At 45.2% G+C, this 27246-nt stretch overlaps 2 protein-coding genes across 3 annotated transcripts in view; one reads left to right on the top strand and one right to left on the bottom strand.

Annotated features, from left to right (window-relative positions):
• NLRP9 (NLR family, pyrin domain containing 9) overlaps positions 1 to 6611 on the bottom strand; it is a 24997-nt gene extending 18386 nt beyond the window's left edge. For both annotated transcript variants that reach the window (XM_010828499.1, XM_010828507.1), the window contains exons 1-2: positions 6332 to 6611; positions 1992 to 3555 (exon numbers count right to left, since the gene is read on the bottom strand). In XM_010828499.1, the coding sequence (XP_010826801.1) occupies positions 1992 to 3555; positions 6332 to 6611 (1844 nt within the window). The remainder of the gene's footprint in view (positions 1 to 1991; positions 3556 to 6331) is intronic.
• A 14700-nt stretch (positions 6612 to 21311) lies between these two features.
• LOC104979940 (vomeronasal type-1 receptor 4-like) lies at positions 21312 to 22220 on the top strand. Its single transcript, XM_010828490.1, has one exon. It carries the CDS (start codon positions 21312 to 21314, stop codon positions 22218 to 22220), a length of 909 nt encoding a protein of 302 aa, XP_010826792.1.
• Positions 22221 to 27246: the final 5026 nt, after the last annotated feature.

Genomic DNA, 27246 nt, shown 5'->3' with positions numbered 1-27246 from the left:
TGTAAAAGAATGAAACTAGAACACTTTCTAACACCATACACAAAAATAAACTCAAAATGGATTAAAGATCTAAACGTAAGACCAGAAACTATAAAACTCCTAGAGGAAAACATAGGCAAAACCCTCTCTGACATAAATCACAGTAGGATCCTCTATGACCCACCTCCCAGAGTAATGGAAATAAAAGCAAAAATAAACAAATGGGACCCAATTAGACTTAAAAGCTTTTGCACAACGAAGGACACTATAAGCAAGGTGAAAAGACAGCCTTCAGAATGGGAGAAAATAATAGCAAATGAAGCAGCTGACAAAGAATTAATCTCAAAAATATATGAGCAGCTCCTGCAGCTCAATTCCAGAAAAATAAATGACCCAATCAAAAAATGGGCCAAAGAACTAGACAGACAGTTCTCCAAAGAAGACATACAGATGGCTAACAAACACATGAAAAGATGCTTAACATCACTCATTGTCAGAGAAATGCAAATCAAAACCACAATGAGGTACTACTTCACACCAGTCAGAATGGCTACGATCCAAAAGTCTACAAACAATAAATGCTGGAGAGGGTGTGGAGAAAAGGGAACCCTCTTACACTGTTGGTGGGAATGCAAACTAGTACAGCCACTATGGAGAACAGTGTGGAGATTCCTTAAAAAACTGGAAATAGAACTGCCATATGACCCAGCAATCCCACTGCTGGGCATACACACTGAGGAAACCAGAAGTGAAAGAGACATGTGTACCCCAATGTTCATTGCAGCACTGGTTATAATAGCCAGGACATGGAAGCAACCTAGATGTCCATTGGCAGATGAATGGATAAGAAAGCTGTGGTACATATACACAATGGAGTGTTACTCAGCTATTAAAAAGAATGCATTTGAATCAGTTCTAATGAGGTGGATGAAACCCGAGCCTAATATACAGAGTGAAGTAAACCAGAAAGAAAAACACCAATACAGTGTACTGATACATATATATTGAATTTAGAAAGATGGTAATGATGACCCTATATGCAAGACAGCAAAAGAGACACAGATGTAAAGAACAGACTTTCAGACTCTGTGGGAGAAGGCGAGGGTGGGTTGATGAAAGAATAGCATTGAAACATGTATATTATCATATGTGAAACAGATTGCCAGTCCAGGTTGGATGCATGAGACAGGGTGCTCAAGGCTGGTGCACTGGGATGACCCTGAGGGATGGATGGGGAGGGAGACGGGAGTGGGGTTCAGGATGGGGAACACATGTACACCCATGGCTGATTCATGTCAGTGTATGGCAAAAACCACTACAATATTGTAAAGTAATTAGCCTCCAATTAAAATCAATAAATCAATTTTTAAAAAATAAATAAAATCAGCAAAGAGAAAAGACACATTGGCAAAATCTGGAGGAAATCAGGCACAATCTTCTAAGTGTGCCTTCCCAGTGGAATTATCAGGATATGCTAAAATGCTATGGGGCGGGGTAGGGAGAAGCATTGTTCTGGCAACAATAAAAACTGCTTACCTTTCAACCTGACATTGGCCCTATGAAGATGCTGACCCCTATTTAAACAGATGGAAAAACTGAAGACTTACAGTTCATGGTCACAACACTAGCAAATAGCAGTGCAAGGACTCTAACCAATGTCTCTTTGACTACAAAAGTCACGTTTTTTAAGTACAGAAGTACAGTGTTTTATGAAATACCCATTGGGGGCTGGAAAGAAAATGAAAAGTGAGACTGTTAGTCACTCATCTGTGTCTGACTCTGCAACCCCATGGACTGTAGCCCACCAGGTTCCTCTGTCCATGGAATTTCCCAGGCAAGAATATTACAGTTGGTTGCCATTCCCTTCTCCAGGGGATTGTCCCACCCAGGGATTGAACCCCGGTCTCCTGCACTACAGGTGGATTCTTTACCATCTGAGCTACCAGGGAAGCCTATCTGGGACTGGCACAAATCTGGCACGTAGGAGAGAGGGAATTAATACATGGACTTACTTTGAGATGCATCCAGACTCATCTGGGAAGACATGTTCCATACACAGGTGAAATTTCTGCAGACTATGGCAATGTCTCAGACAGGCTGCACATATTATCAGTTCCTCTTTGGTACCAATATAAATGTCAATGTCTTTGAAGAAATTCACCACTTGGGCTACAAATTCTGGGTCCTGGGTCTCAAACAAACAATTGAATAATGCCTGGAAACTCATCATGACATTATTGGGGTCACACTGACTTAAAGTGTCAAGACTTTGCGTTATTTCCTGCTTTATCTCTTTAGACAGTGGAAAACCAAAGGACGTCTCCAGCCTGTGGGTCATCCTTTCAGTTGAGAACACAAACAGGAATACCGCTGTCCAGGACAAGCGGGAGTAGTGTTCGCTCACGGCCCTGGTGATGAGCTGGGTCACATTTCCAATGACCGAGTGAGGTGGGTCCTTGGGTCGTGTGAACATGTAGAACATGGCGGCGCAAAATTCTTGGATACAGGTATGGATGAAGGCAAGGCAGTCACCACTCCTGTGAAGAAGTTTCATATCTAACCACATCGAGGTGTCCGATTCGGACACCCCGTTCCTCCTGAGGTCCTCAGGGCAAAACAGGAACGTGCAAGTCCACATACCCTCAGCAGCCAAGGTACACAGGCTTTTCAGACGGGCTCTTCTCTGCTTCAGTGGACAGGTCTCACTTCCTGATCTGAATACTTTTGTGAAGAAAGACACGTACAAACCAGTGATGGTTTCAGAGTCCAGCTCCAGGTCTTCTCCTTTCTCCAGCTGACACTTCAAGCTGGTACAGACCAGCCAACAGAGAAAGGGGCTCTGGCACAAGACGAAGAGTGAGCTCTTCTCCCTCACAAAACTGAAGGCTCTCGAGGATGCATCCTTCTCCTGGAAGTAATGAGAGAAATACAGTTTCCTTTGGTGCTCAGAGAACCCCAGAAGAAAGATGCATTTCATGTGCTTCAATAAGGAGTAGTTTTTTCTCATCCCCATCTTGCTGAGTGCAAGGAGCAGAGAGCATTCTGGGAGCATCTGTTTCTGCAGCAGGCTCTGCAGGACAACCTGCATGGACTGTGGCTGCTCCCAGTCTTCACAGAGGTCAGTGTTGCAATCCAAGTCAAACTTCAGTTCCTCCATGCCATCCAAGATAAAGAGGATTCTCTCTGGCTGGGAAAAGATGTCTTCAATGGGCTCTGAAGACTCAGGCCAGTCCCTGGAGAGCAGCTCCACCAGGCTCATGTCCGTCACACCATTCATTTCACGGCCTGTGAGGAAGAAGACGAACGAGAACCTGTCCCTCCATAGGTTTCCCTTGGCCCACTCCAGCATCACTTTTCTCAGAAAGGTTGTTTTTCCAATCCCTTCAGGACCGTGCAAGACCACAGTAGGTGAGGACTCTCCAGGCTTGAAGGCATCAAGGTAGACAGTGCTCAGGAGTTCGTACTCAATCTTTGTGGTCTCTTCGTAGAAATCTTCAGGAACCAGAAGGCAGGGCTCCTTCTCCCATAGGACTTGGAATTTCTGCTTCATGTGGCTTCTATATGGGTTTATCTTCTCTGAATTAACAGGGACAGAAGAGAAGACAATTAAAAAAAATACACCCCATATTTGGTACTGAGAACAAACCCTATGGATTTACTCAAACATATGCGCAAAGACTGATGTATGCCCATGGGGGACCAGGCTCATAAACTTTGGGGTTTTTTCTTATTTATTTTTATTAAAGTATAGTTGATGTACAATGTTGTTCATTCCTATTGTATAGCAAACTGATTCGGTTATACTTATATATTCATTCTTTTTTAATATTCTTTTCCATTATGGCTTGTAGGATTTTTTTAATTAGAGGGTAATTACTTTATAATGTTGTGTTATTTCATGCTGTACAACAATGTGAATTAGTTATATGTTCTATGTCTCCTGCTTTGGCAGGTGGGTTCTTTGCTGTGGAGCCATCATGGAATCCCTAAATACGTGGGTCATCACAGAGCACCAAGCTGAGCTCCTCGCGCTACACAGCAGCTTCCCACTAGCTGTCTGTTTTACACATGGTGGTGTGTATATGTCAGTACTACTCTTTCAATTCATCCCACCCTCACCTTCTCCCAATGTGTCCTAAGAACCTAGGAATAAAACTATCACAAGGCCCAGAAATCCCACTGCTGGGCATAGACCTAGACAAAAACATAATCCCCCCAAAAAAATCTACCCCAGATTTTACACAGAATATGAACACCTGAGGATTACATTTCAAACTAGAAGAACACTATCTGCACAGTCAAGAATTCATAAGCACTGCTATTTAGGGATTCCATGATGGCTTAGCAGCAAAGAACCCACCTGCCAATGCAGGAGACATGGTCAATCCCTGGGTCAGAAAGACACTCTGGAGAAGGAAATGGCAACCCACTTCAGTATTCTTGCCTGGAGAATTCCATGGACAGAGGAGCCTGGTAGGCTATGGTACATGGGGTCACTAAGAGTCAGACACAACTGAACATGTATAAAACAGATAACCAGCAAGGACCTACTGCATAGCACAGGAAATTTTACTCATTACTTTGTAATAACTTATAAAGGAAAAGAATATGATATATATATACCTTATATAATTTATGTACATATAATATTTATGTATATTGTGCATTATAATACATAATATATAAATTATATGTCAGAAAGATCCCCTGGAGAAAGAAATGGCAACCCACTCCAGTTTTTGTTGGCTGGGAAATCCCATGTTCAGAGGAGCCTGAAGGGCTACAGTCTATAGGGTTGCAAAGAATCAGACACAATTTGGCGACTAAACAACAACAAATTATTACTAACATATTTAATGTATAATATAAATTATATATTACATGGCTATACATCTGAAACTAACACAACATTCTAACATTATAAATCAACAATAATTCCTTTTAAGAAATCATAATAAAGCCATGAAAACAGATAAAAGAGAACCTTGAGAGCAGAAAAATAAAATCTAAAGAAATATTGGAAGAGTTTCCATGTTCATGAACTCCAATTTAAGATCAAACACTCAAAAATAAATTTAAATATATGTGTATATATATAGAGAGAGAGAAAAAAATTAATGAGTGATTTGTCTGGTATTTTGTCACTTTGTTTGCCAGGATTTACAATTCAACTGATCTTATTCTCTGAGGGAAAAAAAAATAGCGTACTTTCCCAAAGGAGGATGTAAAGCCCTTCAGTGAGTCAAAAATAACTGGTCCTGAATCAGATGTGTCCCTTTTGGAAACGTCATCTAACATGCGGGGACACTGTTAGGTCTGCATTTTTCTCATTTGCAAACCTCAGAGTCATGGTAAAAATGAAACGACATCACACATGAAAAGCGCTTCCTGTGGGAGCGGGGGCATCTGCTATCTCCTCATCTTAGGATTCTGCCTAGTTTCTTGTGCAAGTCTGGTGAAAAAGATGTGACCTGAATGGGAAAAGAACCTTTAAAAAAGTGGACACATGTACTTGTATAACTGAGTCACTTCGCTGTACAGCAGACAATAACACAACACTGCAAGTCAACTCTACTCCAATAAAAAAATATTTAATCAAAAGAAAGGTGGAGAGGGTGGCACAAATGGAGAGAGTAGCATGAAAACATTCCAGGTGTAAAACAGACAGCCAGTGGGAATTTGCTGTGTGATGCAGGGAACTCAAACTGGGTCTGTGTGACAACCCAGAGGGGTGGGATGAGGTGGGAGGTGGTAGGGAGGCTCAAGAAGAAGGGGACATGGGTATACCTATGGCTGATGCACGTTGATGTATGGCAGAAACCAACACAGTACTGTCGAGCAATTATCCTTCAATTAAAAAATAAAATTTTTTTAAAATTATTAAAAAAAAAAAAAGAGTGGGTTAGAAGCATCATGAAATTCCATCTCAGCAGTCCTGGTGACACAGATACTAAGCCCCAGGTGCTCAGTCGTGTCTGACTCTTTGCAACCCCATGAGCCCGCCAGGCTCCTCTCTGTCCATGGGATTCTCCAGGCAAGAATACTGGAGTGGGTTGCCATTGCCTTCTCCAGCGGATCTTTTAAACTAGCATTGACTCAGCTTGGAACAGAAAAATGAGGAGAAGACACTTAGATGAATGGTCTGAGGACATTATTCATCCACTCTGGCCCATGAATGACCAGAGCTGGCTTGAAATTCTACTATTTCCAAGGGTCCTACTGACCCGTAACACATTCTCAACAAATGGAGGCATGGCCACTAGCTCAGTAATGAAGTGACCTTCATTAGAAGCTCCCAGTAAACCAGCCACCCCCGTGGGTCCCTGCTCCCCATCCCTCCCAGGACACTTACGTCGGATCTCATTCCGAGCCTTCCTCCAGAGATCATCCCGACTGATCTGAAGAAACAGATTCAGGGTCACGTCCCAGGCTAGTTTTCCCGGGTAATGCTTGCTCAACAGCTTTGACACATTTTCTCGTGAAGCCTTCTTTAGTTCGGTCCACGGGATGGGCTTGAGTTTCAATTTCAGAGGTTCTTGCTTGAGGAGCTCCTTAAATTTCCAGAACTCTTCCTTTTTGAGCTCCTCCAGGTACCACAATAAGCCAAAGTCAGAAAAAAAAGATTCGGCCATCTTGTCACGGGATTGCGGAGCCGGACTTCTCCAGCCGGTAGGGGGAGGGGGAAATTCTCAAAAAGAAGCAATAAGTGACATGATACCTGGGAAGAAGGGTGTCATGATGAAGTTAAATCTCAACAGATGCGGATATCATATCATGCATTTCTTGTTTAAAATCTATCTTCCCAGCTTCAGTTGGGGGGGGGGAGTACCCCATCCTTTCTCAACATCCCAAAATCACGTATGTGAATTCAGTGCTAGCAACTGAAAATGTGGCTTATACTAAACCAAATTCCCTGGACTGCAAGGAGACCAAACCCGTCGGTCCTAAAGAAAATCAATCCTGAATATTCACTGGAAGGACTGATGCTGAAGCTCCAATACTTTGGCCACCTGACTCAAATAGCCAACTCATTGTAAAAGACCTTGATGTTGGGAAAGATCGAGGGCAGGAGGAAAAGGGGGCAATAGAGGATGAGATGGTCGGATGGCATCACCAACTCAGTGGACATGAATTAGAGCAAACTCCGGAGATAGTGAAGGACAGGGAAGCCTAGTGTGCTGCAGTCCATGGGAGAGAGGATTGTTGTATGGCAGAAGCCAACACAACATTGTAAAGTAATTATCCTCAAATTAAAAATAGAAATAAGAATACAAATGGAAGTCTGTGTTGCTTTGTTAGCATTGTTTGTTTCATGTAGGCAAGGGTCAGCCTAAAGATGTGTTGTTAAAATAAAAATCGGAACTACCTGGGGCGGGGGTGGGGGTGGCGGGGAACAGGTAAATACCAGCAAAAAAAAGTTGAGAAACATGGAGATTTAAAGAGGGAAAGTGCTGGATACACAACCTCTCTGTGAATTTAAATGCTTTTCACTTTAGTACACCCTTGCCAAAACAAAGCGGGGGAGACCTGGCCATTTCTGGCACCCCTCTCTCTTGTCCTTTAAGCACCCCCCGACCTACAGTAAGCTCTGAGAGTGGAAAATGAAGGAAAAGAAAGATCAGCGATAAGACCTCCTCACCCAGTCTGGTCCCTGATCCTCCTGACTGGCCATCAAGGAGCAGCTGTAGAGACTGAGACGTAAAGGCTGTGCCTGCTCCTGATTGGTCACAAAATCTCTCTCTTCCCATTGGCTGGCGTGGCTCTTGATTGACGAGTCTCCGAAGGTGATGGGAAACTGGGCTTGTTTTTCCACCTCAGGTGTGAATGATCTTGCTTCAGGAGTTGCTGGCTCCTGGATATTCATTCCCATGAAGCTGTTCACAGCTCTCTTTCTACCATCTCATCACTGGGCTGAACTGAACAGTCTTCTCTCACTACCGTTGATGGAAAGTGTGGAGACTGGTGTCAGGAACCTTCCGCTCATCCTCTGAGTGTTTAACTTCTCAGATGTGTGCTTCCCAAGGGAGCCTATGGCGTGTGTCCTCTCAACTTTCATAGCAGCACCTAGATGAACATTCATATATTAGGAAATCTACGAATATTCCCGAGTAAACTAGCTCTAGATGGAAAGGGCAGAAATTAGAATTAGCAAATGTCTTTTTCTATTGTGATAAGAACGCTTCATGTGAGACCTACAATCTTAAATGTGTTTTTTTTTTTTAATTTATGTACTGCTTATTGAATTTTGGCCACATCCCTCAGCATGTGGGATCTTAGTTCCCTGACCAGGGATTGAACCCACAACCTCTGCATCAGAAGGTGGAGTCTTAACCAATAGACCACCAGGGAAGTCCCACTCTTAAATATTCAAGTGTCTGACACAGTATGGTTAACTATAGGCATGTTTTGAATAGCAGAACACTGGAACTCATCTCGCATAACCAAGAGTTTATACCCACTGAACGTTTACCCCCAACTTCCTCCTCCCTCTGCCCCAGCCCTTGGAAACAGCCGTTCTATTCTGGTTCTATGAGTCTGACTATTTTAGGTACTTCATAGCAGTGGAATCATGCAGTATTTTTCCTTCTGTGGCTGGTTTATTTCCTTGAGCACCACATCTTCCAGGCCCATCCATGTTTTTGCATATGGCAGAATTTCCTTCTTTTTCAAAGGTGAGGGTTCCGCCACAGGTGTCTCTGGATACCCCATTACGGTCATCATTGAGACTTGTGGGGACTTTGCCCCAGCATCACTCTTACCACCATCACCCACCATGGACAATCACAAGAGTCTCCACCAGCTTTAACATTCACTGGATGCTAATAATGCAAAAGCCCTCCAGGTAAGAGCATTTAAGGCAAGATCTGATTGTCTTCAGCCCTCTGAAGCAGGTGGTATCATTTACACCCTCCCCGCTTTTCAAAGATATGTGAGGCCAGCAGGTGGAGGCCAGAGTTTAGAACATCCCTACTTGGTTAGCCTTAATTTTAACCTTTCTTCTGAGCAGCCTCCTAGGCAACATCAATCCCACTGGGAGTTTAGAGAGAGTGAGGCTGGATCTGTGGGCAGGTGTGGCTTCAGTTCAGTTCAGTCGCTCAGTCGTGTCCAACTCTTTACGACCCCATGGACTGCAGCATGCCAGGCCTCCCTTTCCATCACCAATTCCTGGAGCTTGCTCAAACTCGTGTCCATTGAGTTGGTGATGCCATCCAACCATTTATCCTCTGTCACCCCCTTCTCCTCCTGCCCTCAATCTTTCCCAGAATCAGGGTCTTTTCAAATGAGTCAGCTCTTTGCATCAGGTGGCCAAAGGATTGCAGTTTCAGCTTCAGCATCAGCCCTTCCAATGAACACTCAGGACTGATCTCCTTTAGGATAGATTGGACTCTCAAGACTCTTCTCCAACACCACAGTTCAAAAGCATTAATTCTTCAGTGCTCAGCTTTCTTTATGGTCCAACTCTCACATCCATACATGACTACTGGAAAGACCATAGCTTTGACTAGACGGACCTTTGTTGACAAAGTAATGTCTCTTCTTTTGAATATGCCATCTAGGTTGATCATAGGTTTTCTTGCAAGGAACAAGAATCTAATTTCATGGCTGCAGTCACTATCAGAGAAGGCAATGACACCCCACTCCAGTATTCTTGCCTGGAAAATCCATGGACAGAGGAGCCTGGTAAGCTGCAGTCCATGGAGTCGCTAAGAGTTGGACAAGACTGAATGACTTCACTTTCACTTTCCACTTTCATGCACTGGAGGAGGAAATGGCAACCCACTCCAGTGTTCTTGCCTGGAGAATCCCAGGGACAGGGGAGCCTGGTGGGCTGCCGTCTATGGGGTTGCACAGAGTCGGACACGACCGGAGCGACTTAGCAGCAGCAGCAGCAGAAGTGATTTAGCAGCAACAGTCACCATCTGCAGTGATTTTGGAGCCCAGAAAATAAAGTCTCTCACTGTTTCCATTATTTCCCCATCTGTTTGCCATGAAGTGATGGGACTGGATACCATGATCTTAGTTTTTTGAATGTTGAGTTTGAAGCCAACTTTTTCACTCTCCTCTTTCACTTTCATCAAGAGGCTCTTTAGTTCTTCTTTGCTTTCTGCCATAAAGGTGGTGTCATCTGCATATCTGAGGTTATTGATATTTTTCCCGGCAATCTTGATTCCAGCTTGTGCTTCTTCCAGCCCAGCATTTTGCATTATGTACTCTGTGTATAAGTTAAATAAGCAGGGTGACAATATACATCCTTGATGTACTCTTTTCCCAATTTGGAACCAGTCTGTTGTTCCATGTCTGGTTCTAACTGTTGCTTCTTGACCTGCATACAGATTTCTCAGGAGGCAGGTAAGGTGGTCTGGTATTCCCATCTCTTGAAGAATTTTCCAGTTTGTTATGATCCACACAGTCAAAGGCTCTGGAGTAGTCAATAAAGCAGAAGTAGATCTTTTTCTGAAACTCTCTTGCTGTTTTAATGATCCAGGAGATGTTGGCAATTTGATCTCTGGTTCCTCTGCCTTTTCTAAAACCAGCTTGAACATCTGAAAGTTCATGGTTCACATACTGTTGCACAAACAAAACCTTGTATACACCAGGATCCAAGAGAAAGGAGCAGTAACCCCACAAGAGACTGACCCAGACTTTTCTGTGAGTGTCCAGGAATCTCTGGCAGAGGCATGGGTCAGCAGTGGCCTGCTGCAAGGTCGGGGGCACTCTGTGTGGCTGTGTGTGCACGGGACCTTTTGAAAGAGGTCACCGTTATCTTCATTGAAAGTGAAAGTGAGGTCGATCAATCATGTCCAACTCTTTGCGACCCCATGAACCGCAGCGCACCAGGCCTCCTTGTCCATCACCAACTCCCGGAGTTCACTCAAACTCATGTCCATCGAGTTGGTGATGCCATCCAGCTTTAGCATCAGTCCTTCCAATGAACACTCAGGACTGATCTCTTTTAGAATGGACTGGTTGGATCTCCTTGCAGTCCAAGGGACTCTCAAGAGTCTTCTCCAACACCACAGTTCAAAAGCATCAATTCTTCGGTGCTCAGCTTTCTTCACAGTCCAACTCTCACATCCATACATGACCACTGGAAAAACCATAGCCTTAACTAGACGGACCTTTGTTGGCAAAGTAATGTCTCTTCTTTTGAATATGCTATCTAGGTTGGTCATAACTTTCCTTCCAAGGAGTAAGCAGAAAGTTGGATTAAAGATTTATTGAGCATGGTCTGGCCCATCAGAATAAGACTCAGTTTCCCCCACAGTCAGTCTCTCCCATCAGGAAGCTTCCATAGGCTTCCTTACCTTCAGAGGGCAGACAGAATGAAAACCACAATCACAGAAAATTAATCAAACTGATCACATGGACCATAGCCTTGTCTAACTTGATGAAACTATGAGCCACGAAAGTAGTACCTGCATGAAGAAGAGGGGGACTTGAATAAATAATCCCAAAAGACTCTTCAATGTCTATTTCCTTACCAGCACAGCCCTACTTCGTGTAGTCAACTAAACAGAACAAGCAAGGTATTAATAAGCTTATTGAATATGAAAACCTAGCTATAAAAAAGCAACTGTGTGCTTAACACATGACCAGTTAATCTAGTGTGTATTAGGAAAGCACTGTGAAAGTACTGCTGCTGCTGCTGCTGCTGCTGCTAAGTCACTTCAGTCGTGTCCTACTCTGTGCGACCCCATAGACGGCAGCCCACAAGGCTCCCCTGTCCCTGGGATTCTCCAGGCAAGAACACTGGAGTGGGTTGCCATTTCCTTCTCCAATGCATGAAAGTGAAAAGTGAAAGACACTGGCGATTGGCTTATGCCCCAAACAGCCATCCCACCAGGGTGCCCTTCTGGACCCCAAAGCTTCCCAGGGACCACCAGTTCAGGACCACCCCCACCCTGGAGCTGCCCCCTCCCCTTGTCACCGAATGTCCCCCACACAGCGGCTCAGTGGGCAGCGCAGGGATCTGCAGACCCTTCCTCCTCTTTCCCAGGCCTGCAGGCCTGGCCTGCTCCACGCCCCAGACAAGAGAAGACTCAAGACAGTGGTTACTGAGCGGCGCCCCCCCGCCCCCGCCCCGCTCAGCCAGGCAGGAGCAGTGGAGCTGGGGGGTGGCCGGCAGTGACCCCTGAAGGCAAATGGCATTCTGCTGAGGGGCCAGCCGAGGCAGCGGCAGAAAAGGGCAGGAGAAGGCACTCCCTGGTCATCCTGGGCACCCGCGGGGTCTTCAAGAAACATGCCTTCCCGTCTCTGCAGGCTCCCCCCTGCCTCAGAGTCCAGCAAGTGGGTCCAGAGCCTACGGGTGGGCAGGAGGAGCCGGCACCTGCAAGGAGATCGGAAGAGCGTCAGTGGAGGCCTCAGCCCACCCCAGCAGCCTCCCCCCTGCCAAGCAGCCCTCCCCCCTCACCTTCCAGCCCTCTCCCTCACCTCCCAGCCCTCCCCCCTCCCTTCCCAGCCCTCCCCTCCAGACCAGCTGCTCCTCAAGGCTCCAACAGAGGGTCAGTCTTTGTGGTGGCACTGGCAGCCCAGCCCAGACCGTAGAGCTGCAGACCTTGTAGAGCCTGTCCCTCGGGAAGGTGGGCAGGCGGTCCACCCTGGCCAGACCTTGCCCTGGGCGGCGCCCCTGAAGAGGGCCAGCAGGATCTCGCTGGGGCAGCGTGTTCCACCCTGTGCGGCATGTGGGTGCTGTCATTGAGACTCCAATGCAGACGGAGCAGCCAAGACACAGGTCCACCTGGGCACATAGGTTGGCCAGAGAGGGCTCCTTGGTGGGCAGGGACTGGACCCTGGCAGTGCCCTCTCTGATCCTGGCCTGGTCCTCTTCAGGAGTAGTATCTGAGGTTTAGCTGTCCTCTGGGTCTGTTCACCCATGGTGACAAATCTGGGACAAGAAGAGCAAGGACCAAGTTTGGGGTGGAGGGCATGCAGGCCAGGTGACACACACCAGCCTCTCCCACGGGCAAGGGGCCCAGGAAGTAGAAGCAGGGAGAATTCTGCTGACTGGACAGAAGGTTGTCAGGTCCAGGGGAGCTGGGCCCCACTGACCTCGACCCAGCCAAGGCAGCCCCGCCCCCCACCTCTGAAGGGTCTCAAGGGTCTTGCCTATGGAGAGTCACCTGGATGGATGGGAAGGAGGTTGCCTGGCAACAAGAGACCTGGAAACCAGGGGGAGCCAGTGATGGAGCATCAGCCCTGAGTCAAAGAACTCACCCACTGGGAAATGGAAACCTCCATAAGAGAACCAGAGACCTCAAGTCAGGTGAAAAGTGAAAGTGAAAAATCGCTCAGTCGTGTCTGACTCTTTGCAACCCCGTGGACTGTAGCCTGCCTGGCTCCTCTATCCATGGGATTCTCCAGGCCATAATACTGAAGTGGGTTGCCCGTTCCCTTCTCAGGGACATCTTCCCAACTCAGGGATCAAACCCAGGTCTCCCACATTGCATTCAGATTCTTTACCATCTGAGCCACCAGGAAGACCCCCAAATCAAGTGGCTGTCCATAAATAAGGATGGCTAGAGCCAGCTGGGGACCAGGGTCCAGAAATCTGCGCTTCTCCTGGCCCAGCCCTGAGTCAGCCCTCCTGGCTCTGCACTAATTAGTAGAAGAAAAAAAAAGAAGAAGAAGAAAGAAAGAAAATAAAAAATATGGGCAGGAGACCTAAAACAGACATTTCTCCAAAGAAGACATACAGACAGACATACAAACACATGCAAAAATGCTCAATGTTGCTCATTATCAGAGAAATGCAAATCAAAACTACAGTGAGGAACCACTCAGAATGGCATCATCAGGGATTCCCAGCGGCTCAGTGGTAAAGAACTCCCCTGCCAACGCAAGACACACGGATTCAATCTCTGGGTCAGGAAGATCGATTGAAGAAGAAAAGGACAACCCACTCCAGTATTCTTGCCTGGAGAATCCCATGGACGGAGAAGCCTGATGGGCTACAGTCCATGGGGCTACAAAGAGAGACTCTATGGATGTTAACAAGAGAATAGAGAAAATAAGAGGGTGGAGCCCAGAAAATATGCAAAATAACATAAAAGGTGCAGGAAAGCCAACCGCAACAAAAAGCTTTCCTGCCCAGAATGTCAAATCTGGGGGCAGGGCTGGGGAGTGGGGCAGGCGTGGGGGGGTTTGCCCAAAACCAAAATTTATGAATATGTTTTTTTTCTATTGCAACTTTTAAGATTTTCTTTTACCAACACCCTTTATTAATTTGACTATGGTAATGTCCACAGATGCTTCTCTTTGGCTTTCTAGGCTGCAGTCCATGGGGTCGCTGAGGGTCAGACATGACTGAGTGACTTCACTTTCACTTTTCACTTTCATGCACTGGAGAAGGAAATGGCAACCCACTCCAGTGTTCTTTCCTGGAGAATCCCAGGGACGGGGGAGCCTGGTGGGCTGCCGTCTATGGGGTCACACAGAGTGGGACATGACTGAAGTGACTTAGCAGCAGCAGCAGCAGTATTTAGTTAGTTAGTTTGGGCCGTGCTGAGTCTTCGATGCCCCTCTAGCTGTGGTGTGCGGACTTCCCGCCGTGGTGGCCTCTCTTGTTGGGGAGCATGGGCTGTAGGGCACATGGGTGTCAGTAATTGTAGGGAACGGGCTTAGTTGCTCTGCATGGAAGACCTTCCAGGACCAGGGATCGAACCTGTGTCCCTTGCATTGCCAGGTGGATTCTTAACCACTGGACCACCAGGGAAGCCCTTCTTTGCTTTTGTACTTAGAAAAGTTGGTTGAGTTTCTACTATTTTTTACCAAAATTTGGAAGTCTTCAGTTGTTAGTTCTCCAGTTAATTTCTGGCCATTTTCCTGTCTTGACACCATCTGTGACTCCAATGACATGTATGTCATTGATGTTGATAATACTTGATATTATCCTACAGACACTTTTCCCTCCCCACAGACATTTTTAATTTTTATTCCATCTTTTAAAACATTTTAAATTGTAGTAAATTACACACGCCAAGGAAATTTTAAGGTACATTTTAAGTATACCATTCAGTGGAATTAGAGAGCATTCATATTGTAATCATCGCTATGATCCATGCCTAGAACGTTTTGTTTTGCAAGACTGAAACTCTGGGGACTTCCCTGGTGGTCCAGTGGTTAAGGATCCACTTTGCAGTGCAGGAGATGCAGGTCCCATCCCTGGTCGAGAAACAAAGATCCCACATGCCTCAGGGAGACTAAGCCGGGGCACCGCAACTACTGATCTTGGGCGCCACAGCTAAAGAGAGCGAAGACCCGAGGCAACCGAAGATAAATAAGCAAACATGTTTTCAAAAGCAATAGAACAAGTTTCATGGCTGTAGCAATATAATTACTGTAGCCACATTAAAGAAAGTAAAAAAGAAACTATGTCAATTATTTTCACATCTTAAACTTTGTCCGCTCAAGCTATAATCAGTTCTGGAAAGATCTTGACAAAGATCAAGATGTTAAATTCCCTCTATGTTAAATCAGGCTTCCCTGGTAGCTCAGCTGGTAAAGAATCCGCCTGCAATGCAGGGAACCCCAGTTTGATTCCTGGGTCAGGAAGATGCCCTGGAGAAGGGATAGGCTACCCACTCCAGTATTCTTGGGCTTCCCTGGTGGCTCAGACGGTACAGGGGGAGGCCTGGGTTGAAACACCAGAACCAGGAGTGTTAGTATTTCTGTTGGTGTCTTTGCGACTTAGTACTAGTGATGGTAGTGACCTAGGTCCACAGTATCTCTATGGGTTGGGATTCATGGGGACAGAGCCTCACAATGAATCATTTTCAACACGTTATAAACATTCTCATACACATTTTCCCCAGACAGGGACAAGGTCGTACACTTCACAGAAGCAGTAGCTGTCTGACTTGCCTGGCTTCTCTTGACAAGCCCATGCCTATAAAATGTGGACTTGTTCACTGCCCAGAGAGCATCAATGCGCTGCAGGAGGAGCCCACTGTGGGGAGGTTTACATGTCCTTTTGGCGCTAGTGGTAAAAAAAAAAAAAAAAAAAACTGGCAATGCAGGAGATATAAATGACACAGGTTCGATCCCTGGGTCAGGAAGATCCCCTGGAGGAGGGCAACCCACTCCAGTATTCTTGCCTGAAAAATCCCAAGGACAGAGGAGCCTGGCAGGCTACAGTCCATGGAGTTGCAAAGAGTGAGACACGACTCAGGGACTGAGCACACACACATATGTCCTTTCTGCTCTGTGATCTCTCAGGATGGAGACATCAGATTCATTTCCCAGAGAATATTCACAATTATCAGTTGATCATTTCTCTTTTTCTCTCTTTCCTTTTTATATTTGAATTATGAAAGTATGATAACACATTTATAGGGGATTTGGAAAATACAGAGCAAAGTTACATATGGTTCTACTATATATTATGATCATTTTTAAGTAGATAAATTATGAGTTTTAGTTGGAGTTTCAATATCAAACTGTCAAAAATTAATAGAATGAACATACAGACAGGTACAAAGATATAGTAGACCTGAAAAGCACTATAAACCAATTCAACGTAAGTAAGATTTATACAATTTTCACACAACAGCAGGATACAAATTCTAGTCAAGTTCCCATAGACTATAAAATAGGAGACATTGGAACATATCCAGGGACATAAAACAAGGTGTAAAAATTTCATGATCTAAAGGTTCAATTGATCATTTCAATGATCAATTTCATGCATTCTAATGTTAATCTCTCTATATTTCCTATCAATGCTTTTTTAAATCCCTTTCTATATGTCCAGGAATGCTTTTTTCCAGTACTAATGGCCCAGAATGTGGTGACATGCTGGAGGTTCAATGAGAGACTTAAGGAGGGGGCTCCGTGGGTGACTTGGAACCAAGAACAAAGTCCTTGCAGAGTCATGTGGACGTGAGGGAGACCTGAGGATTCTGAGGAGGGAAACTCTGGTTTCAAAGGGGGCATTTTCCAGATTAAACAGACCTGAGGCCATAAATAGAAAGGGCTGTGGGACTTCAACTCAGGAGAAAGCCCAGCCTCCAGACCCCATGCTGATGATCTGTGTGAACACACTTTGGAACAGTTTGGAAAAGTGAGCCCATGAGGGAAAATGCCCAACAGGAGACACAGTGAAGGGAGCCCCACTGCTCTGTGAGTGTCCCTCCCCTGGCTGTGACTTTCACTGTAAACTTGGGCTCTCCCATGGGGAACACAGAAAACTCTCCCTACCCTCTGCTCAGCTGCCCATGTGGACCTTCTCAGTAATTGCCAGGAGTTGTCAGTAGTCCCCAGGCGTGGGTGAGGGTGACGAGCACTGGGGGTAAGATCTGCCCCCCACTGGAGATGCCCCAGACTCTCCATGCAGACAGTGTCACCTCCGCTCCAGATGACATGATAATGGCTCCTCTGTGGGGAGAGTGGGCCCAGGGACCCTGTCCCTATAACTGGGGCCCATCCTGACTGACACTTCCCTGCACAGAGTGTGGCGCCAAGTGCAGGCAGGTGAGTGCTCCCTTGTGTTCAGTCTCCGGGCAGGAAACAGGAGAGCTGGTTCTCAGCAGGAGAGGAGCTCAGAGCTGTGTTGTCAGTGCCTTGGGCAGGACAGGTGCTCCCCTGCCTTGACTGAGCTGCCCCGTCCATGCCCTGGCTGGCAGGTGGAAGGCAGGAATGTGCTAGGGTGTGTATCTGAGTGGGACCAGAGCTGTGAGTTCACTGCAGACCCCTGTGTCCTGGGGTCCTTGACAATGAGGGGAAGAGGGAGGGGTGACTGTGGAATCTGTTCCAAGTCCCGTATGACCAGAGCCCTGGACGTCTCAACCACATAAAAAATGATCTAGAGACCTCCTCAGACCTAATAGATTAGGGTTGGGTGTGAATAAGGTGGAATAATGATGTGCAGAGTTTGGGTTAGAACCTGAAAGTCCTGAAATAAGATCCAGTGACAGACACATACACACACAAACAGAAATACAGAGAGAAAGGCCACCCTGTAACAACCTTCACATTTTCCTTCACGGGATGCAGTTGGCTCAGTAATTTCTGCCGTAGTATCCTGTCTCGAGTCTCTCTGTGTTCTGTATTATGTATATCAATGTTGCTCATGTTTTTCTCTCTCTAATCAAATGACAAAATGCGCTCAGCCTCTTTAACATGAGGAGCAGGGGAAAGAGAAAAAAATTTTTGCACTGAGATAGAATCCAGTTAACCTCCAGTCTGCCAAATGAGTATAAAGGTTGCAAAGTAAAGTTTTTTGAAAAGATTAGAATTAGGAAGTAAAGCAGTTTCCCCTATGGTAATTCAACATTATTTTTGGAAATACAGCTATCATCTGATGTGTGTATCTGTAGATATTCATATGTTGAAAACCTAAACCTTAAAGATACTGGTGTTAGAAGATGGAGGCTTTGGAAGTGCTCATATTAAGTGGGTGGGCGTTTGTGAACAGAATTCCTACCTTGTCAAAACTCATGGAAACTGACCTGCCCGCACTGGACTTCCCTCCACCCCCCAACACCTGTGGGTGCAGAGAGGCTCCTGGGGGGCTGCAGGTTCTGGGATGTGTGTTCCTGACTCAGCACAAGAGACCTGCTCTGGGTTCATTTCTGACTCTGGCTGTGGGGGTGCCCCGTATGTGACTGTGTGGGGCTGGGGGGTCATGGGTCTTGTGGGGTCAGGTATGTCCTGCAACCTGAGTCGTGGTTGCTGGTGTCAAGGAGGCACCTCCCCTGTGGGGTTGGTCTCTGTATCCAGGAAATGTCCAGGTAGGAGATCTGACCACATCACTGACCCCAATAAATACTCAGCCCTATGGGAAGGAGATCCAACCAGTCCATTCTGCAGGAGATCAGCCCTGGGTATTCTTTGGAAGGAATGATGCTAAAGCTGAAACTCCAGTACCTCATGCGAAGAGTTGACTCATTGGAAAAGACTCTGATGCTGGGAGGGATTGGGGGCAAGAGGAGAAGGGGACGACAGAGGATGAGATGGCTGGATGGCATCACCGACTCAATGGACGTGAGTCTCAGTGAACTCTGGGAGTTGGTGATGGACAGGGAGGCCTGGCGTGCTGCGATTCATGGGGTCACAAAGAGTCGGACACGACTGAGCGACTGATCTGATCTGATGGGAAGGAGGTCATGGGCCATAACTGATTATTGAAATTGCAGTGTATCTGAAATGTACATCATGATTTAATATATGTACACATTGTGAAGGAGTCCACAGTTGACTGAATTGATGCATCCATCACCTCACATAGTAGGTGTCATCGCCTGTAGTCACCAGGTTCTACATTACTCCTCAGTCTTTGTTCATCTTATAACTGAGAGACTGTACCCTCTTCTCCCCTTTCCCCCAACCCCAGTTCCCAAGCAACCACCATTCGACTCTTTCTATGAAATTGAATTTTTTTTCAAACTCTACCTATAAGTGATAGAAGGCAGTGTTTGTATATGAATATTTCACATACCAAAGTGTCCTCGAGTTTTACCCACGTTGTTGCAAAAGGAAAGATTTCCACCTTTTTAACCTGAGTAATATTTCACTGTGTAATATCCCACAGCTTCCTAATCGGTTTATCTATCAGTAGACCCTTGGGCTGTTTCCATGTCTCGGCTGTTGTAACAATACAGCAATGAACATAGGGGTTCATTTACAGATATTCATCTTTACAGATATTACTTCGAGATCTGATTTCATCTCCTTGTATATATATTAGAAGCCCAATTGCTGGGTCATATGGGAGTTCTGGTTTTAACTTCTCAGGAACTTCCATAACATTCTCCACAGAGGCTGTACCCATTAATATTCCCACCAACAGTGTGTGAAGTGTTCCTTTTTGTCAAGATCCTTGCCAATGGTTATCTCTTCTCTTTTGGAAACTAGACACTCTAACAGGTGAGAGATGCTATCTCACTGTAATTTTGACCTGATGACTAGAGATGTTGAGCACCTGTCCACGTACCTTTAGGCTCTTTGTATGCAGTCTTTGAAAAAAAAATCTGTTCAGGTCCTTTCCCCATTTTAAACTGGATTATTTGGGGTTTTGCACAATATTATTTTACATTTTGGATATTCATTCATTCGTGGATATGTGGATTGCAAATATCGTCTCCTATTGCACAGTTCCTTTGCCCTGCAGAGGCTCTTATATGATAAACTCTCACTCTTTTGCTTTTGTTGCTGTGCTTTTGTTGTCAAATCCAAACCATTACAGCCAAGATCAATTCAAGGAGCTTACTTCTTTCCTCTAGGAGTTTGATGGTTCCAGATCTTACATCCAAGTTTAATCCAGTTTAGAACATTTTTGTGTGTGGTGTAAGATAGTGTCCAGATTTTTTTTTTTTTTGGAATTTTAAATTTGGATATAATTGATACAACATTATGTCTGTTTCACGGGTACAAAATAACAATTAAATATTTCTCTACATTGCCAGTTGATCACGGACAGTCTAGTTTACATCTGTTATACATGTAGTTATATTTTTTTATTCGACCAGAATCTGTAAGGCTTACTCTCTCTCTTTTCATCGTTAGATGTGGATTTCCAGTTTTCAAACACCACTTATTGAAGGGATTAACATTAGTCCATTGCATACCCTTAGTGCCTTCGTCAAAAATTAATTCACCAGAAGTGTATGGGTTAATTTCTGCGCTTTCTGTTCTGTCCCATCAGTCTGTCTATTTTATGCATATTTTATGCAAATTTATGTTGCCATAAATTTGACATATGGTTTGAAATGAGGAAGTTGGATGTTTTGTTCATCTTTCACGTGATGCTTTGACTATTTGGGGTATTTTTTGGTTGTATACGGATTTGGGGATTTTTTTTTTCTGTTTCTGTGAATACTGGCATTGAAAATAGTTGAACTGAGCCAACAATGTTGCTGAACAAGGCAGACATGTTTTCTAAGTTTATAGATCTTACATGAAGATAGAAGATCAGGTTATACAAGTAAATAGAGAGCTGTTGTATAACATAGGGAGCTCAGCTCAGTGCCCTGTGATGACCTAGAGGGGTGGGAGGGAAGCTTTAGAGGAAGGAGATATAGGTGTATTCATATCTGATTCACATTGTTGTACAGCAGAAACTAACACAATATTTTAAAGCAATTAACCTCCAATTTAAAATTAAAAAAAAATAAAAGTAAATAGAAAAAATTCAGAATAGTAATGGTGAATGATTTAACTGGTATCAGAAGTATGTTATCCAGGTAAAGTCATTTCTCTGGACTATGACAGTGTCTTCCTTTTCAGGAGAAATAAAATGTGGGAATCTTTGTCCAACGATGATTATGTAAGAAGCCTGCTGATGGCATCACCAGCACAGCCTACTTTCTGCTCCAGGACACTCTGACATCCTCTCCATGTCTTTTCACAAAGATGCCCTGAGAACCACAAGCCAGACAGCCCTGAAAACCACGTATCTTATACAGATAGGAGTTGGATCTATGGCCAATATCATCCTCTTCTTTCACAACATCTCTCCGATCTTGCTTGGCTGCAAGATGAGACCCACAGACGTGATTCTCGCCCACGTGGTTGTGGCCAATCTTTTGATTATTTTCTCCCCTGGGATTCCCCACATAATAGTAGCTTTTGTTTTGAGGAAGCCCCTGTCCAGTCTTGGGTGTAAGTTTGTGTATTACATACAGAGGGTGGCTCGCAGCACCGCCCTGTGCTCCACCTGTGTCCTGAGCACCTATCAGTCCTTCACTCTCACCCCCAGGAGATCAGAGTGGGTGATGCTCAGAGGAAGGGCCCCCAAGGTCACTGGTCCTTCCTGCTGCACCTGCTGGATGTTCAGTCTCTTAATGTACATCTACGTTCCTGTGAAAATCACTGGTCCTTGGGATAGATACAACAATACTGATTCCCAAGGCAAGTGGTTCTGCTCAATTACAGGTGCTGTCACAGGCTTTGTCTACTTTTGGTTCATCTCTGATGTCATGTTTATTGGCCTCATGGTCTGGTCCAGTGGCTCCATGGTGCTTCTCCTGCACAGACACCACCAGAGGGTGCAGTATATCCACACCCCCACTGGACACCACAGATGCCCCCCGGAGACCAGAGCCGCCCACACCATCCTGATGCTCATGGTCACCTTCATTGTCTTCTACCTGCTGAATTACAGTTTTGTTTTCCATATCAGTGCCTCTTTAGATTTTCGTCTGTGGTTGCTCCAGGTCTCTAATGTCTTGGTTTCTTGTTTCCCCACTATTTCCCCCTTCCTGCTGCTCCTGAGGGATCCTAGAACTCCTAGGTTCTGCTCTTGAGTCATTAGAATGTATGAATAAAGTGCTAAATATCTAGTAGACACCTTCAATATAACCGTAATTATTCTGTAAGTCCTCAGTATCCATTTTTTACTGAGATATAACTAACTTATATCTTTACTAACACATAGGATTGTATTAGTTCCAGATATACAACATGATGAATGTGCATTTGTATATGTTGCAAAATGATCACAATAAGTCTAGCTAGTTGCATCCCCTCACCTTCAGAGAAGATACAAATTTTTTTCTGGTGACACAAACTGCCAAGTTTATTTATTTAGTTAGTTTTTGTTATTATTTGGCTGTGTGGCATATGGGGTAATCGTTCCTGGACCGTCAATTGAACCAGCTCCCCCTCAGTGGAAGCTCATAGTCTTAACCACCAGTAAGTCCCTGTGATGAGAACTTTGAAGATTGACTCTCTTGTTGTTCAATCGCTCAGTTGTATCTGAATCTATGAGACATCATAGACTGCAGGATGCTAGGCTTCCCTGTCCCTCACTCTCTCCCAGAGTTTGCTCAAATTCATGTCCATTGTGTGGATGATGCCATCCTACCATCTCATTCTCTGTTGCCCCCTCTCCTCCTGCCCTCATTCTTTCCAGCATCAGGCTCTTTCCCGATGAGTCAGCTCTTCACATCAGGTGGCCAAAATACTGGAGCTTCAGCATCAGTCCTTCCAATGAATATTCTGGGTTGACTTCCTTTAGGATTTCCTGGTTTGATCTCCTTGCAGTCCAAGAGACTCTCAAGAGTCTTCTCCAGCACCACAATTCGAAAGCATAAATTCTTTGGTGCTCAGCCTTCTTTATGATCCAACTCTCATATCCCTTTATGACTACTAGAAAAAACATAGCTTTGACTACACAGACCTTTGTTGGCAAAGTGATGTCTCTGCTTTTTAATATGCTATCTAGGTTTGTCATAGCTTTCCTTCCAAGGGGCAATCATCTTTTAATTTCATGGCTGCAGTCACTGTACGCAGTGATTTTTGAGCACAAGAAAATAAAAACTGTCACTGCTTCCACTTTTTCCCCTTCTATTTGCCATGAAGTGATGAACTGGGCACAGAAGAATTGATGCTTTTGAACTGTGGTGTTGGAGAAGACTCTTGAGAGTCCCTTGGACTGCAAGGAGATCAAACCAGTCCTAAATATTCATTGGAAGGACCGATGCTGAAGCTGAAGCTCCAATACTTTGGCCACCTGATGGGAAGAACTGACTCATTGGAGAAGACCCTGATGCTGGGAAATATTGAAGGCAGGATGAGAAGGGGACGACAGAGGATGAGATGGTTAGATGGCATCACCAACTCGATGAACATGAGTTTGAGCAAGCTCTGGGTGTAGGTGATGGCCAAGGAAGCCTAGCAAAGCTGTAGTCCGTGGGGTCACAAGGAATCAGACATGACTGAGCAACTGAACTGAGCTGATCTGATGGGACTGGATGCCATGATCTTTGATTATTTTTTTCAAGTATGCAATGAATATAATTGACTATATTCACCATGTGGTACACCATATCCCCTTGACTTGCTTGTTTTATAACTAGATGTTGATAGCTTTTAATGTTTGTACTCAATACCAAATTTTTACAGAATTTCCAATGAACTGAAAAGGTTCACTTAGGAGATTTGAAAGTCAATCCATGAAATTATGAGCTCGAAAAATGTACAAACCATTATTGAGGAAACCATTTCTGCCTTAACCAATGAAGCACTCTGAAAGAAACGTCCTTTCTCCCAGAACATTTCAAGAGTTTCCACAGACTTTATCTCCGTGTGTTGCGGCTAATACCTGACACACATTGGCACAGAATCCAACATTGGTCTCCATAAATATTACTCTTGTGTGGGTGGAGATTTGATTTTTTAGATAAAGGTAACACACAGGAAAGTAGAGAATGTGTTCTTCTGTATTACCTTGTAAATTTAGTTCACTCCTATTTCTCCACTATGCTATAGTGTTACACAGAAAATCGATGTTATTCAGTGTCTTGCTTCTTCTCTAAAACTGGATTGTTTACACGGTGGACCCTCAATAAATTTAATAGATAGGATGGATGACGTAATCTGAAGGACAGACTAGAAGCTGTCTTCTTTTTCATTTGTCACTTGAATACGTAGTGTTCGTGATTGCATTTTGCAAACTTGAGATTGTTTCTATTTGTCTTATTTTCTGGGTTTTTTGGGGTCATTTTCTGTTGTGTTATTTTTAAGTTCCAATTTAAAAAATCAATGTGCTAAGGTATAACTATTTTTCAGTGATATTTTGGACATCACATATGGATCCATCAGTCCTGTATATATATGTATATGTAATTACTGACAATTAATGCTATGATTGTAGCTGTCATGAACTAGTTGTGTCTTATATAAAATAAGAAATGAATAGAAAGTATAGTGTATACATGTATCAATATGATTGCCTTTTCCAAAGCTTGTAGTTCTTTTTTGTGTTTCTTTCTTATCTAAAAATATCATAATTTTACTGTTTTTCCTATTAGAGAATATAAAAAGCTAATAAAACATGATCAATAATAAAGGTATACTTAGCAACAACCTCCTCTTAAACACTAAGGAATTAAATGCCTATGAACTGTTTTTATTTTTTAAATGATTAGAGGTAATTTCAAATCTGCTTCATTTTCACACTACTATATATAAAATAGGTAACTAATTATGACCTACTGTGTAGTAGGGTGCTGGTGTATAGTTTTCGGCCAGCTATTTGACTGCCCATTCGGATCTTTTCACTGATTCTCAAGAGGTGTCCTTAATCACCCAAGAAAGAAGATGATTTACACTGGGGATATCATTCGCTCCTCACTGGAAATGCCCCAGACTCCCCATGCAGTCAGTGTCACCCACACAGCAGGTGACATGATAATGGAATCTCTGTGGAGAGACCAAGGCTACAAACACCGTCCCTATAACCATGACCTCAGGTGCTCGGCGCTCATCCTGAGTGACACGTCCCTGCACAGAGCTCTGAAGCAAAGACCAGCCAGGTGAGTGCTTCCTTCTGTTCAATCTCAGGGCAAAGACTGGGAGAGACGTTGCCTTCAGCAGGAGAGGGACTTAAGACTTAACTCACACTGGGCGGGACAGGGGCAACACAGCCTCACTTGAGCATCCACATCCATGCTCTGCTGGGTGGAGGGTGGCTGTGAGCCCAGGAGTGTCTTAGGCTGGGAGCAGGGCCAGGCGGTCCACCGCAGATCCCTGTGCCCTGGAGTCTCTAAAGATGAGAGGAGGGAGTTGGTCTCTCTGGAAGGTTGCCAAGCCTTGGATGATCCAGTCACTGAGCTCCTCTCTGTTGTTAACAAAGACTGCTCATTGTAGCAGACCTCACAGGTCTATGCTTGCAGGGGAAGGAGTCCCCCTGCCCCCTTTCTCAGATCATCTCCACCCGGGACCTTATTCCAGGGTCCTCTAGTCTTGTTGCCCACAGCTCATGACGATGCCTCTAAGCAGCTCACTCTCGGCTCTCCCTCAGCACTGGGATACACACCAGCTCTGACTTCAGGGCTCACTGTGATGAGTTACACACTCCTCTGTCAATACAACAGAATTAACTCCTGTTGCTTCCACTGTATTGTAAGCAGTTTTATGCACATAAGTAAAAAAAAAAAAGAAAAGAAAAGAAAACCAAGACAAAATGAGGAAGCTATTGTAGCAGAAAGTGCTCAGAACCAAAGGAGAGACAGAACTGCCTTTAAATTGTTTTTTTGTGCAAGCACAGCTGTGTCATCAGAAAAGTTGCTGGAAAATAAGGCTTTTATGGGTTCTCTGTTTTCTTCTAAGAAAGGTTACTTCCAGCTTGTCCTGTTACATGGAGAGTGACCTGCTCACACTGGTCCCCCCACACCTGTGAGTCGGCAAGCACTGGGATATGTGTTCCTCTCACAGCACAAGGGCATCTTTTGCGGGTTCATTTTTTGGTTCTGGCTGTGGTGGTGCCCCATGTGTGACTGTGTGGGGTTGGGTGTCATGGATTGTGTGGGGGCAGGTGTGTCCTTCTGCAATTCTGGGTCACGATGGTGTCAGGGAGGCACCTCCTCTGTGGGGTTGACCTCTGTGTGTCCCACAAAATGGCAAACAGTAGCTATGACCACATCACTCACCCCAATAAGTACTCAGCCCCATAGAAAGGAGATCATGGGCCATGTGTGTGGGAGGAGAGATGCAAGAGGATGAGGGGAACTGCATGTACTTAGGAGTCACTGTGATGTAGGGAGAAATGAGTGGGGTTTCAGGGAGGATCCTATGAGGATTCACTGTGCATGAGACTCATGTTCGAGCTTTTGCCGATGAAGAAAATTCAATGGGATTCATGGAGCAGCTCCATCAGGAGGGCCAGGCTCAGGGCACCCCAGGATGGGCCACCGCAGCCTGAAGGAGGCTGGACGGGGATACAGAGCAAGTAGAAGTCGTGTGTGCTCACACAGGGAAGGACGCGCAGTTCAAGCACTGTCCAGCTCCACGTGCCAAGAGGTAGCTCTCCACGCAATGGTCGGGGCACGTGTCCAGGCCCACACCTCGGAAGCAATCGTGAGACCACGGCTACACGTGTCCAGGTCCGCGTTCAGGGAGCTAACGTAAGAGGAGGGACAAGCATCCAGGTCCGGGGCCGGGAGCTGTCGCAAGAACTGAGGTAACTGTCCAAGTCCTGCCTTGGGAGCTGTCGCGAGAGCAGAGGCGGTGCCTGGTCCCGGCTGCGGCGCACAGCAGCTCCAGCACGAGGAGCCGCCGCCAAAGGCCCAGAGGGCCGGGAGCCACGGTGCTCGTCGGCGGCCTCTGCATCTGCCAGGATAGTATTTCTTGTTTCCAAGAGCTCTCGATTTACCAGGAAGAGAGAGCAGAGAGGAGGAAACGAACAAAAAGGTATGAATCTCATCTTGAGGTGAAGAGAGTGAGTCAGTTGTGACTACGGAGGGGCTCCTGAGGTGATTCTGAGCAGGTGGAGCCAGGAGGCTGAGCCTAAAGGACGAGACCATTGAATGGCGGGAAGAGGGGCGACTA

The sequence above is a fragment of the Bison bison genome, unplaced genomic scaffold, assembly GCF_000754665.1.
Source record: "Bison bison bison isolate TAMUID 2011002044 unplaced genomic scaffold, Bison_UMD1.0 scf7180017858633, whole genome shotgun sequence".
NCBI lineage: Eukaryota > Metazoa > Chordata > Mammalia > Artiodactyla > Bovidae > Bison > Bison bison.
The sequence above is the reverse complement of the archived record's forward strand: the minus strand, read 5'-3'. Positions and strand labels throughout refer to the sequence as shown.